Source organism: Hemitrygon akajei, chromosome 8 (assembly GCF_048418815.1).
Source record: "Hemitrygon akajei chromosome 8, sHemAka1.3, whole genome shotgun sequence".
NCBI lineage: Eukaryota > Metazoa > Chordata > Chondrichthyes > Myliobatiformes > Dasyatidae > Hemitrygon > Hemitrygon akajei.
The window spans coordinates 26275133-26288854 of record NC_133131.1 but is presented as its reverse complement, the minus strand read 5'-3'; the positions used below and the strand labels follow the sequence as shown (position 1 = coordinate 26288854).

At 40.6% G+C, this 13722-nt stretch overlaps 1 protein-coding gene across 10 annotated transcripts in view; it reads left to right on the top strand.

The window, feature by feature from the left end:
- Window positions 1-13722, top strand: part of pitpnm3 (PITPNM family member 3) — a 626734-nt gene that overhangs the window by 585821 nt on the left and 27191 nt on the right. For all 10 annotated transcript variants that reach the window (XM_073053476.1, XM_073053473.1, XM_073053474.1 and 7 more), the window contains one exon: window positions 6143-6291. In XM_073053476.1, the coding sequence (XP_072909577.1) occupies window positions 6143-6291 (149 nt within the window). The remainder of the gene's footprint in view (window positions 1-6142; window positions 6292-13722) is intronic.

Genomic DNA, 13722 nt, shown 5'->3' with positions numbered 1-13722 from the left:
AAGTCCTTTGCAAATTTCACAGCAAAAACACAAGCAGATCTTTTTTTTGGTGACCACGATCTGATCCAATGTTGCTGCAGTCCTGGCAGTGATTAACTCCCAGACCGATTTGTGATTCAACTCCAGTGGTCACTATAATGAGTTTATTCACCACTGACACTTGTAAAGAGCTTTGGATCAATATAGCTGCATTAAGAATTTTGCGAGCTCCCAAGTGGATGCTTTTCTGAAAAGTCTTTTTGTTCACTGTCAAGATAACACAGCAGATATCTATCATCACTCCTGTTTCCTTTGGGGGAGAAATGTTCAGTCTTCAATTTTAATATAGAATGCATAAAAAATGAAAACATCCTAGTGACAGTTATTCTTTTTTTAGTTAAACCAGCATGACAGTTTACAACATTTTATTAATTGCACTAAATAAGCACTAATCTAACATGTTAAAATTTGCTGCAAATAAAAAAAATCCTTAAAACACAGATGCTACCAGGCTGCTGGTAATTTGGTCAGTAATCAATGTAATCTCAGCTCATGTATAATGTCCACTTAACAGGTATTTAGCAGGCAAAATCCTGTTTGTAGAAAAAGGTAAATATATTGGAATGAACCATGAATATCTGCAAACCTTAATGATCCTTGGATTTTCTGCACCTTGAGTTTTTGTTTCCACTTTGTGGCATTTAATTACCTACATGATACTTTGAATCCTCAAGGTCAGTCCTATTGAAAGCAGTAGCCAGAGAAATATTTGAATAGAATTATGATGCTTATATGCAAAGAGTTATGCTTATGTTCAACTCCAGTAGATTGAATGAGAGAGCACAATGTGACCCCCTAAAGCTGTCGGATAATTTGTATGGTCCCAGATTATTCAAAAAAATGTTTAAAAAGTTAAATGCGGTGCTCATAGGCTTCCACAAATGCAAAATTAATGTCGATGTCACAAATCTGTGAAGCAAAATTTATAAAGCTACTTTATTAAACTCTGGTTAGGCCACATCTGGAGTATTGCATACAGTTCTGATCGCCCCACTATAAGAAGGAATGTGTATGGAGGCTTTGGAGAGGGTGCAGAAGAGGTTTACCAGGATGCTGCCTGGCTTAGACAGCATGTGCCATCACAAGAGGCTGGACAAACTTGGGTTGTTTTCTTTGGAGCAGCGGAGGCTGAGGGGAGACTTGATAGAGGTTTATAAGAATATGAGAGGCATAGGTAGAGTAGGCAGGGAGTATTATTTTCCCAGGTGTGAAGGTGAGAGGGGGTCAATTCAAAGCGGACATGAGGGATAGGTTTTTTACTCAGAGAGTGGTGGATGCCTGGAATGCACTGCCTGGTACAATGGTCGAGGCAAATACATTAGAGGCTTTTAAGAGAGTTTTAGGTAGGCATATAAATGTGAGGAAGATGGCGGGATGTGGACATTGTGTAGGTAGGAAGGATTAGATTTTTGGGGGTTTTAATTTACTTCATAGCTGGTTTGGCACAACATTGTAGGCCAAAGGCCCTGTTCCTGTGCTGTACTGTTCTATGTTCTAAAATTTGTACCGAGTCTGTAAAAACAATCTGCAGAGGAACCAGAATATATTCATTGTAAATGATGAATGTTGATGATTGACTTCAATACCCAAATTATCAAAGCACAACAAATTCATGTTAATCAAAATTGATTAAAACAATTGCTATCTGCTGCCAGGAAATTATAAATATTTTTTCTTTTACAAACAGTATTGTTGTACAAAATAAAACCTCATTCAACAATATAGTTAATGAATAATAAAGAACTAATCATGTGTCTATAATTCTGGCCATCTTGTCTTGGGCTATTGGCTTGCACCAATCCCATTGTGTGAGGCAATAACAATAAAAGTAACACTCATGATCGTTAAACACAAAACATTTTGCAGATGCTGAGAATTCAGAGCAACCAATACAAAATGTTGGAGGAAATTAGAAGGTCAGGCAGCATCAATGGAGAGGAATAAACAGTCAAAGGCAGTGACCCTTCATCTTTCTACTTCCAAAAATTGTCAATGACGTTTGTAAACTTACAAAATCCCCATGAAGTATTCTTTCCTCCCAATGGCCTAGAACCCATATTCTGTTGTATTTGGCTGAACTTTGTGAGGTAATTTATAGAAGCATAGTATTTCGAGGAAACCATTAAACCCTTCAAGTCTTCTCTGTCGTTGAATTCAATTATGGCTGAATGTCTATCTTAATAGCAAATTCCCATGCTTTGTCTGTACATTCTTCCCTTTCTCCCACAGTCCACTCTTCTCTCCTATAAGATTCTATCTTCTTCAGCCCTTTACCTTTCCCACCTACCTGGCTTCACCCATCATCTAGCTAGTGCTCCTTCCCCTCCCCCCCTCTTTTTTTATTTGGGTGTCTTCCCCCTTCCTTTCCACTGCTGAAGAAGGATCTCAGTGCAAGATGTCAAATGTTTATTCATTTTCAAAGATGCTGCCTAACCTTTTGAGTTCCTCCAACATTTTGAGTGTGTATTCCTTGAAACCTTTTGTATTTAAAAGTTATCCATCTCCTTATTAAGTATATTCTGCAATCTTCCCTCCATAGTCTCAAGTAGTATTCCACAGCTCCACTTCTCTTGAGAAGGAATTTCTCCTCATTTCAGTTCTAAGTATCTCAAGTTCAAGTTTATTGTCACTGGCAAACATACACAAGGTATAAAAAGTCATGAGAATTACAAACATGACAAACAGTTATTAACATCAACTTAACATAAATTATGCATAACTTACATGGCAAAATAAACATAACAGCACTAGTGCAAGAAGAGAGAAAGAGGAAAATAAACATTTTTCAAGGCATGTTAGCATTTTTCAGGTCAGTTCAAGGAACTGATGGCAGTGTGGAAGAAGCTATTGTTGAACCTTGAGCTGTGGGTCTTCAGGCATCTGTACCACCTGCCTGATGGCAGCATTGCGAAGCAGGTGGTAGGGGGTACCAGGTGATAGAAGTCACCTTCTTGAGACACTGCCTCCTTTACAGGTCCTCGATGGTGCAGAGAGCCGTACCTGTGAGAGTCCACTATCCTCACTCTGTTTCCCAACACTGTGACCTTTCATTCTTGAAGCCCGGCCAAGGGAAGAAGTCTGCCTTTGTGCAGCTCAGCGAGTCCTCTCTGAGTTCTGGACAGCATTCTTGACAGCTGATGGCACGTGAACAACTTCAAGCCCTTTCCCCACCCTCCTCCCACCAACTATATCATATAAACAGTTCCTGCTCTGTGTCTGTGGCATTCCTGAGCATAAAAGTGCACTGAGAAAGCAAATAATGATTTTTTCCCCTGATGCTAATTAAGTAATTACTCAGTAATTAAATGACAAAAACAATGAACTTCTCACCATTTAATTTCAGTTTGAGAATTTAAGATGATTGTTACCACCTCTAAGTATCAACTATATCTACTTTAATAGAGCGAAGCAGCCAATAATTTCTCAAGTCTTCAATAAAGCAAATGCAATAACATTAATTTATTTAACAATTGTTTTATAAAAACAGGTGAGTGGAATATGAAGTTGTTGATATTTGACTGCAATTGGCCTGAAGTACTTTTTAAACAAATATATCGATCCGGAAAGGTGTGAAGTGATATATGTTGTAAAGTCGAACTTGAAGTACAAGTACTTGAGTACAGGGTTAATGGCAGGATTCTTCACAGTGTGGAGAAATGGAAGGATCTTAGGGTCCACATCCATAGATACCTCAAAGTTGCAGTGCAAGTTGATAGGGTGGTTAGAAGGCCTATGGTCTTTTGGCCTTCATTACTCAGGGGATGAGTTCAAGAGCCATGAGGCAGCTCTATAAAACTGGTTAGACAACACTTGGAATATTATCAGAGCAAACACGAGGAAATCTGCAGATGCTGGAAATTCAAACAACATCACACACAAAATGCTGGTGGAACACAGCAGGCCAGGCAGCATCTATAAGGAGAAACTTGGAATATTATGTTCAGTTCTGGTCACCTCATTGTAGGAAGGATGTGGAAGCTTTAGAGAGGGTGCAGAGGAGATTTACTAAAATATTCCCTAGATTAGAGAGCATATCTTATGAGGAATGGTTGAGCGAGCTAGGGCTTTTCTCTTTAGAGCAAAAGAGGATGAGAGGTGGCTTGATAGAGGTGTATAAGATGATAAGATGCATCGATAGAGTGAACAGCCAGAACCTTTTTTTTTCTAGGGCGTTATTTTATGATGTTTGCAAGAAAGTATAGTGGGGGATGCCAGAAGTAGCTTTTTTAACTGGAGAGTGATGGGTGTGTGAAATGCATTGCTGGAGTGGTGGTAGCGGCAGATACATATAGGGACATTTAAGACAACATACACAAAATGCTGGAGGAACACAACAGGCCAGGTAGCATCTGATTTGAGTCCTGATGAAGGGTATTGGCCCAAGACGTCAACTGTTTACTGTTTTTCCACAGGTGCTTCCTAACCTGCTGAGCACCTCCACCAATTTGTGTGTGTTGGTTTGGATTTCCAGCATCTGTAGACTTTCTCATGTTTGAAGGACATTTAAGAGACTCTGAGATAGGCACATGGATGAAGTGAAAGTGGAGGGCAATGTGGGAGGGAAAAGTTAGATTAATCTTGGAATAGGTTAAAGTTTGGCACAACATTATGGGCTAAAGGTCTTGTTATATGATCTATGTCCTATGTGTACCTTTTTTCCTCCTGTTTTGATCAATAAAATATGATGTTACCCTAGCTATCCCACTAGCTGACTTGTGGGATAACCTTTAAACCTGAAACACACCACAGGAACATTGAACCATGTCCTTGTCCATTAGGTTTGCACTGAACTGCTGCTATTTTACTCTGTTTTTATTTTAGCAGAGAGATAAAAGTCCAAAGAACAGTTTAAGGGGAATGAGAATATCCATCTTTGTAATTTGGTGAATGAAGTTACCCTCCTTATGGGCAGATTCAGTCAATCCCAGTAGTATTTCCAGCATCACGTGATTCAATGGAATAGAATGAAGTAATTTGGGTGTCTCTAATCTCTCAAGCTAAATTGAATTCTGCATCCATGTATCACACCACTATAGGTACACATGTGTTCTGCATAGTATAGTGGGGTGGCGCAATAGCGTGGTGGTTAGCACAATGCCTTACCATACAGGCGACCCGGTTCCAATTCCCGTCGCTGCCTGTAAGGAGTTTGTATCTTCTCCCCATCTGGGTTTCTTCCAGATGGTAGGCTAATTGGTCATTGTTAATTCTCCAGTGATTAGGCTAGGATTAACTTGGGACGTTGTTGGGCGGCGTGGCTCAAAGGGCCTGCCTAAAGGGGCTATTCCATGCTGTATCTCAATAAACAAATAAGTAAAGTTATTTGGTTAATCATCGTCACTAAGGTGTGTCCATAAAAGGGGCATTTAGTTGCTAAAAGATAGTTGTTAAATGCCTATGTTAAAATTGTGTTTGGAAAATATGAAGATACTTTATATACCAAAAACTGTTAATCTTATAGAAATTTACTACTATATCAGAGCTCTTTTATGCTGTTCTTCTGTAATGATTTTGAAGAGTCTGCAGCGATGAATGTAAACTAGATTTTGAGCTATTTATAGCACTTGGTGAAGGATTATAACATAAGCCATGGAAGAAACCTTGATCGGTTTGCTGTTCAAATACATTGCTCTAGTAATGCAAAACAACTACCTTGAGAGTGTGTAAGCTCAGGAAAAGCATTAAAAGAGTGTGTTTATGAGGCTGTAATGGCATGGGGAGCACAGCAATCTCTCTCTCAGAGTTATTGATAATAATGAGTTTTAGATTTTCAAATAATAAAATCCTGTTTAATTGAGGACCATTGGCAATGGGCTTTGTGCTGTAGGACATCAATCTGTGATGAGGTGTCTCGGGAGAGCAGAGTTATTTTGAGCACCAAGTTTATTTGTTAGAGTTTCTCTGTTCAATATTGTGGCCATCAAGTAAAGCTCTCAGTGCTCCCTGTCAGCCACGGTTTGAAACAGTTTGCATCCTTGGGGAGAAATATCAGGACTGTAACAAAGCAAAGTCTGCTCGTTTCCATATGCTGTGTGCAAGGATTGTTGAAACCTGCCCTCTTAACGTAGCATTTTCACACTCTGCTCTTTCCTGTGCTGTGCAGGTTGACATTTTGCTCATGACGCAGCCCCCTGCGGGCAGGTGGGTGTACTTTGACACCGAAATCACCAGCAACAGCGGTAGGATCCTGTACACCATACCGGACGAGAAGAGGCTCAATGTTGGCGTTTACCCTGTGAAGATGGTTGTAAGGTACACACGTCTGTGAATACTTTTCTGAAGAGTGGCATTGGTTGAAGCCATTAGTATGTGAAGCAATGAAGCTCTTGGATTAGGTTCTGGATGTTCTGAAGTGGCAGTGAATCTCTTTTGCTTCATCACCCTCTTTAAATTGTCCCATTAGGTTCTGAGCTGGAATTGCTCATTGAAGCCTTATTTTGTGCATGGGTACAAAAGCACCTTATTTATTGTAACAGCACCTTGGGAAACAATCTTTAAGTAAAATAATAAAGGTTGCCTTAATTTACATTTGTATTTCATTAAATTTGTAAGGCTTAAGTCTAAATAAGAACCTTTTAATGGGGTAGGCAGACAAATTTGCTCCAGATGGGGAAAGTACAGAACGAGGAGATAATGGTGACAGAGTATTGCCCATTGTCTGTGAGTCTGCTGGAGACCTAGAGGACTATCCTGGGGTAGAAGATTGTCTATGTGGGTGGGTTGATGGGGGAGGGAAGGAAAGGGGCTTGTTTTGCTGTAGTTTTGTTGCTTGTTCTCTTCTGCGTTGTTCTGCCGAGAATTGTGGCCATGCTATGTTGACACCGGAATGTGTGCTGACACTTGCAAGCTGCCCCCAGCACATCCTTTGGTGTGTGGGTTGTGCAATGCCCTGGTTAAGATTTTCTAGAGAGTTCCAGAGAGAATGGGCAGAGAGAGTTTGTGACAGACAGTAGTCCACTTTGGGGTCTTTTGGCCAGGAGCTGCTGAGCAGGGCAGAAGAGAAGATGCTGCAAAATGCTTTTGGAAGGAGAGTCTCCATTGGAAGAAGTGCTTTGTGCTGATGAATGGTTCCAAGGAGGAAGGGCAAAACTGAAAAGAGTGTGTGTGTGTGTGTGTGTGTGTGTGTGTGTGTGTGTGTGTGTGTGTGTGTGTGTGTGTGTGTGTGTGTGTGTGTGTGTGTGTGTGTGTGTGTGTGTGTGTGTGTGAGAGAGAGAGAGAGAGAGAGACTGACTGACTTACTTCAAGGGAGGGTTCAAAAATGTGGCGGTTGATTTCACGCAGACCGTGGGTCCAGCACGAGAGTAAGAGATACACCCACAGATACTCCAGTATGAGCTGCAGTGGTTATGTGCACTTTGGACTGGTTTAACAGTAATGGACTCTCTTCTTTTTCCTAATAACTGTTTGATAAAGCTGAAAATAGTAAATATACTTGCTTTATAATTTGATACGGTGTATGATCTATTTTACCTTGCCGTCTGATAATTGTGTATGGGCAGTATTTAGAAAGGGCTCTTTAATCAGAACATCACAGCGTGCCTGTTTGGTTGAACCCCAAATCATACGGACCCGAGACGTATATTGTTTATGAAAGATGGCCTTCGCATCGCAGAGTCACGTGGCTGTTAGCAGAGCCGGCTAATGAGCCGAGTTTGCATACAAGCCTGGTGGGGGGATTACAGTTGTTAATGCAAGCAACACGTTTCACTATGTGTTTCACTATATATGATAAATAAATCTGAACCTGAAATCAGGCAGTATTTTTTCCACATAGAGGGCAGTGTTGTACAGAAGTGATCTTGTTACTGGTCTATACGAGCTCTGAGCTCTAGTCTAATCAATCAGAGACATGAGATCAAATCCCTGAACGGTCATTGGGTGCATCTAATAGAAACAGTACCTCAACGGTTTAAGTCAGGAAGGGCTTTCCTTGAAGTCCTAAGGAATAGCTGAGAATTCCATGCATTCTTATGACATCACACCAAGCGTGGACAAGGAGACGGTCTGTTGAATATCACCACTGCCCCTGCTCAGCTGATGGACCAATACTCCTCCAAGTTGGATTAAAGCACTAAAGGGAAGAAGGACACAGGCTGCACACTGGCTGGGGCCTAAATCTTCAACACCAGGAACAGTTCAGTAGTACTAGTGCCCATCTGGGCTTGCGGCAGGTGAGAGAAGAAATGGACAACCTTGACCATGTCCTCACTAGTATTTCAGAGGTGCATCTCTCCTTGACAGTGATGAGCACTGCGTTGTCAGCATCATGACTGCGTATCCAGGATGTCCTCAGTTTTTTGTACAGCACCATCATGTGAAGAGGGATTGACTGTAAATGATTCTACTAGCTCAGAACCAGGTATCCTTGAGGCACTGTGAGCTACCAGCCGTGAAATTTGTATTCCAGCCCAATTAAGAACCACATGGCCCAGCATAACGTCACCCCACCATTACCTGGAGAACAACACTAGCTCAGTAAGAAGAGTAGAAGACCATGTCTGCTGCAATACTTCACTGTGAAGTAATAACCTGGTAAACCTTCAACATACACTCAGAGGCCACTTTGTTAGGTACCTCCTGTATCTAATAAAGTGGCCTCTGAGTTTATGCTCATGCTCTTCTGTAGTGCTTCTACTTCAAGGTTCAACATGTGTGTTTAGAGATACTCTTCTGCCCACCACTGTTGTAAAATGTGGTTACTTGAGTTGCTGTCACCTTCCTGTCAGCTTGAACTAGTCTGGCCATATTCCTCTGATCTCTCTCATTAACAAGACATCTTCACCTACAGAACTCACTGGATTTTTTTTTTTTTTGAATTTAGCACCATTTTCTATGAACTCCAGAGACTGTTTTATGAAAAAAATGCCAGGAGATTAGTAATTTCTGAGATACTCAAACCGCCCCATCTGGCACCAACCATTATTCCATGGTCAAAGTCATTTGGATCACTTTTCTTCCTCATTCTTATGTTTGGTCTGAAAAACAACTGAACCGCTTGACCTGGTCTGCTTGTTTTGCTTCACCAATACTGCAAACCTGGCTGATCATCTACTTGAATACCTGCTGTACAGCCTCGTTGAATATACACTCAGTGGCCACTTTATTAGGTACCCCCTGTATCTAATAAAGTGGCTATTGTGTGTATGCTCATGGTCTTCTGCTGCCCATCCACCTCAAAGTTTGATGTTTTGTGCATTCAGAGATGCTCTTCTGCACACCACTGTTGTAATGTGAGGTTACTTGAGTTACTGTCCCTTTCCCATCAGCTTGAACCGGTCTGACCATTCTCTTCTGGCCTCTCATTAACAAGGCATTTTTGCCCTCATTTTTTGCTCACTGGATGTTTATTTTTTTTTTGTTTTTTGCATGATTCTCTGTACACGTTGTGGTCTTCTGCTGCTGTAGCCCACCCACTTCATGTTCCCATGTGGTGTGCATTCAGAGATGCTGTTATGTACATCACTGTTGTAATGCATTAATGAGCAGGAGTGCGTGTGTACCTAATAAAGTGGCCATTGAGTGTAGGTTCATGTGCATGCTAAATAGTAGAAGAAGGAGTTTGCAACCTAATCGGTCAGAAGCTCTGCAAGGCTGTCATATCCGTGGTTGAATGGTAGTGAACCAATGGCAGTAGGCTCCATGCATATCCCACAGCAGGTGAATGCCCAAGACACTGATCAAACAACTGCAATCATCTTCAGACCATCATCTGCATCCCCTAAGGAGATGGCTGACATCAATGAAGTCGACCTTCACTAAATCCAATTCACTGCAACTGATTCGAAGTTTCATTTGATCTCATTACAAATCTTTTAAAACTAAAGCACTTAAGTCAATTCCCAGCAAGTTTTAACCCTGTGTGACTTTAACGATTTTACTAGTTGGGATGGATCTAGATTTGAAAAACAAGAATGTATGAAACAACTAAAACATTTAAATTGTCTGCAGGGCTGAAATAGGCATTGCAACCCTTGAAACCATGACCTGAGTGTAAATGCATTTACCTTCAATCTCACTATCCATGATACATTTACCCCCTAACAAATGTTTTTTTCAGTCCTAAAAGTTCTAATTATCTAAGCATCACCAGTGAATCAGAGATAAAATTCCAGGACCTACCTTATTCTTTCACCAGATGAGGAGATCCTTGCGAAGTTCAAGGTTTTTTTGCCGAAAACCTAACATCCCATGTTGAGTTCCTTTCTTGAGCTGTTAAATCGTAAGGTGTTGAATTTATTTCTGCAATCTTATTATATAGAAGACTTCAGGAATTTGCCCCATTGATAATGTAACACATTTCCAAGTCAGAATGGTATGGGGCTAAGAGAAGATCTTGTAAGCGGGTCTGTCTAAATGCGCCTTTGATTTTATGGAGAAATTGCACATTCGGCAGATGCTATCGAAGACACCTTGACAGTTTACTGCCCCGCATCTTAAAGATGCTACATGCTGCAGCCGTGGTGGGCTGCGGGCCGAGGGAGTGAATATTTTGCTTATAAATGGGCTTCCACTCAATTAGGTTGCTCCATCGCAAATGAGATGGTTGTGTGGGAGTATCATCCAGGCTGGTGTAAGGTATTTGGTTACACTTTCTACTGATAAAGCTAGAAGATGAGCTACTGACCACAGGATACCCAGTCTCTGATCTATTCCAGGTAAGTTTCTTATCAACAGTGACACTTCAGATATTGATTATGGGGATTCAATTATATTGGTAAGAGGTTAGGGCTTGCAGGGAGAATGTCTGAGCGAGGCATTGAGAAAACCAAAATCAGCCTTTATTCAAAAGCAGAACATACTCAATGGGCAAAGCAGATTAACTCTACTCCTGTATCTTATGGCTTTACATTCCAGCTAAATGGTGAGGAAAAGAATGAATTGCCTGGCATTTGTGCGGCATGAATGGTAACTTCCACTTCCACTTACATGATTGACTGATTAGATACTTGTATTAATGAGCAGGTGTACAGATGTACCTAATAAAGTGGTCACTGAGTGTATATCATCTGTGAATATCCCTCTTCTGTATAAGGAGGAACTAAGGACGTTAATGAAGCAGCTAAAGATGGATGGAGCTGGGACATCTTACTGAATAACTTTTGTGCAGTGTTCTGGGGCTGAGATGATTGGCCGTCAATCTCAGCTATTGAACTTTATTCTAGCTGCAGCTTCAGCCATGGAGAGTTTTCCCAAGATTTATCCTTGACTTTAATTTTTCCATTGGTTCTGATGCTACACTCTGTCAAATGCTGGTGTAAAGTCAAGGGCAGTCACTCTTAACCCAGCTCCAGAATTCACCTGGTCAATGTTAAGACCAGACTGCATTAGGATCTGGATCTGAGTGGTCCTAACAGAACTAAGCAGGTTATTGGTGGCACGATAAAATTGTTAGTACTTCCTTCCATCATTTTGCTGATCAGAAGAGAATTGACTGATCAGGTAGGAATTGGCTAGACTGGATTTGCTATGTTTATGAATGTCAAAGGCATTCCAAGTTATTCAAAGTTATTGACATATTTAACGGTTGACTGAGCATGGGGCATAACACCTTGTGATTTCTTGTCACCTAACAAAAAGATAAAAGAAAATATCAGAACAAGATGACACTTGTCTGGCTTTCCTCATGACAGAATTACATTTTGCCAAGCCTTTCCATGTAGGACTGGCGTATTTTCAGGCAGCATGAACACCAGTAAAGAAAAACTAAGATGTGTACTGTGCAGGTAAGTGGATGTTGTCGGCAACTTGTGAGGGACAACATGATGTGGCTCGATATTTTAGTTGGCTCTTCCTTTTCCTAATGAAGTATATAGGTGGGAAAAGTTCTGTCTGACATATACTGTACACCCGCACCATCTATTTGTATGCAAAAATAAGAGTTGAACCCATCTTTATGCATCTTTCAAACATTACTATGAATATCAAATTCACTTACTGGCTATTCAAAAAGGATAGGCTTAGAAACGATTTCAAATGAAATTTGAAGCAAAATGAAATGTGCTTCTTTTGAACTCATTTACTGGTGCCTGAAACGTGGCTCTCTAGCTTGCATTTTCACCAACTTCGTACAGTGGAATATTATTTTAGAGTGTGCAGGGATATTGAAAGTGCAGTGAAGAAGCCAATTGAAGATGCATCAAGGGCATTGTCGTATAACTCAAATCTATTCTGAGATTGTCAACACATCTTGAGATATAATAAAAATGAATTGAGATATTCATGAGGTGATTTAGAAATAATCCTGGCTGTTTTGTTTTGAGGAATATATTGGTCAGAGCTGTTCTAGCTGGTGCGTTTTCTGTGGAATCAAAATATGCGTTTAACCTGATGCCAATCCGACACCCATGGCTGTGTCTTGTTGGTTCTTGTCAGACAATCAGGTTCCATTTTAGCCTCGTGTCCTCACCCTAGCAAAAAAGAAGAGCTCTTCCCTGGATGCTCTCACTTCCTTGAAAGGTAGAAGAAGCATTATTTTCCCATCTGCCCCTAGCTGCTTGTCCTGTCCTCACTCGAATATCATTTTGATACCATTCCATAGAGGAATTACTAGGTGTTCTACTTCTAATGAGGAACTATTGGCCTGAAATGTTAATTCTCTTTCTATTTCTCCTGGTGCTGACTGACCTGCTGAGTATCCCAGAGCTTTACGCCTTTTATACCAATTGTTTCATAGCTGTCTATCAGCGTCCCAAACTGGCAGATCTTCTGAAGCATTGCAATAAAATCAAACCTTGTGAATATTTTGGAATATAGCAGGTATAAGTCAATGGGCATTATTGTGCTGTGCCAACCATCTCCCACCCAATCCTACTTCCTGCTAGAGGTGGGGTGAGATAGAGGGTGGCAGACATTGATGGGTCTCTGTCAACCCCATCTGTATTTCTTTTTAATGTCTATAATATCCTTTTTGCAAACATCTCCTGACTTTGAATAGAGGGTAGTATTCTAGTTTGCTCTAAGTCAAGCACATTCTACCCAATCAGCCATACCCCATTATAATTGGAATCTTTACTAAAATTTATCAAAAAGAATTCTTTGGCTAAGTTTTTAAATATGCATTATTCAATCAGCCATAAAATGTGCCAACTGATTTGCTTACTATTAAAGAAAATGCTCATCATAGAGCAATTCCAAAGCTCACCTCTGTGCAATAGGACCTTAAGAAGACAGGAAGGTAATAGAGGGAATGGATTGCTCATTTGACATGCATGTTGATTATAAAGTCACACAAAGTACAATAGAATGGGTGATTGCATGAGTTTGCGTTCCAGTCTAATCATTTCATCTTAACACTTGTTTTCCAGGGAGTTCACGGGAAAGGTTTGACCACAGAGATGGATTAATTTAGGCTTAACACTAACTTAACCCATCCTCATATCCACTCACTAGTTAGCTGGAGCTTCTAGTGTTTACAGATCTAAGGCATCTCCTCCCTAGGAGTGTCAGACACCCTGTGCCAATAGGCTGGTCCTGGACTTATTTCCACTGGGCATGATTAACTTATTATTATTTAATTATTTATGGTTTTACATTGCTATATTTCTTCACTATTCTTGGTTGGTGTGGCTGTAACGAAACCCAATTTCCCTTGGGATCAATAAAGTATGTCTGTCAAACTAAGAAACAGATCAGTCTGGATGCCTTTTGCATCATGTACTGTATGTTACCCTCAAACTGTTATTT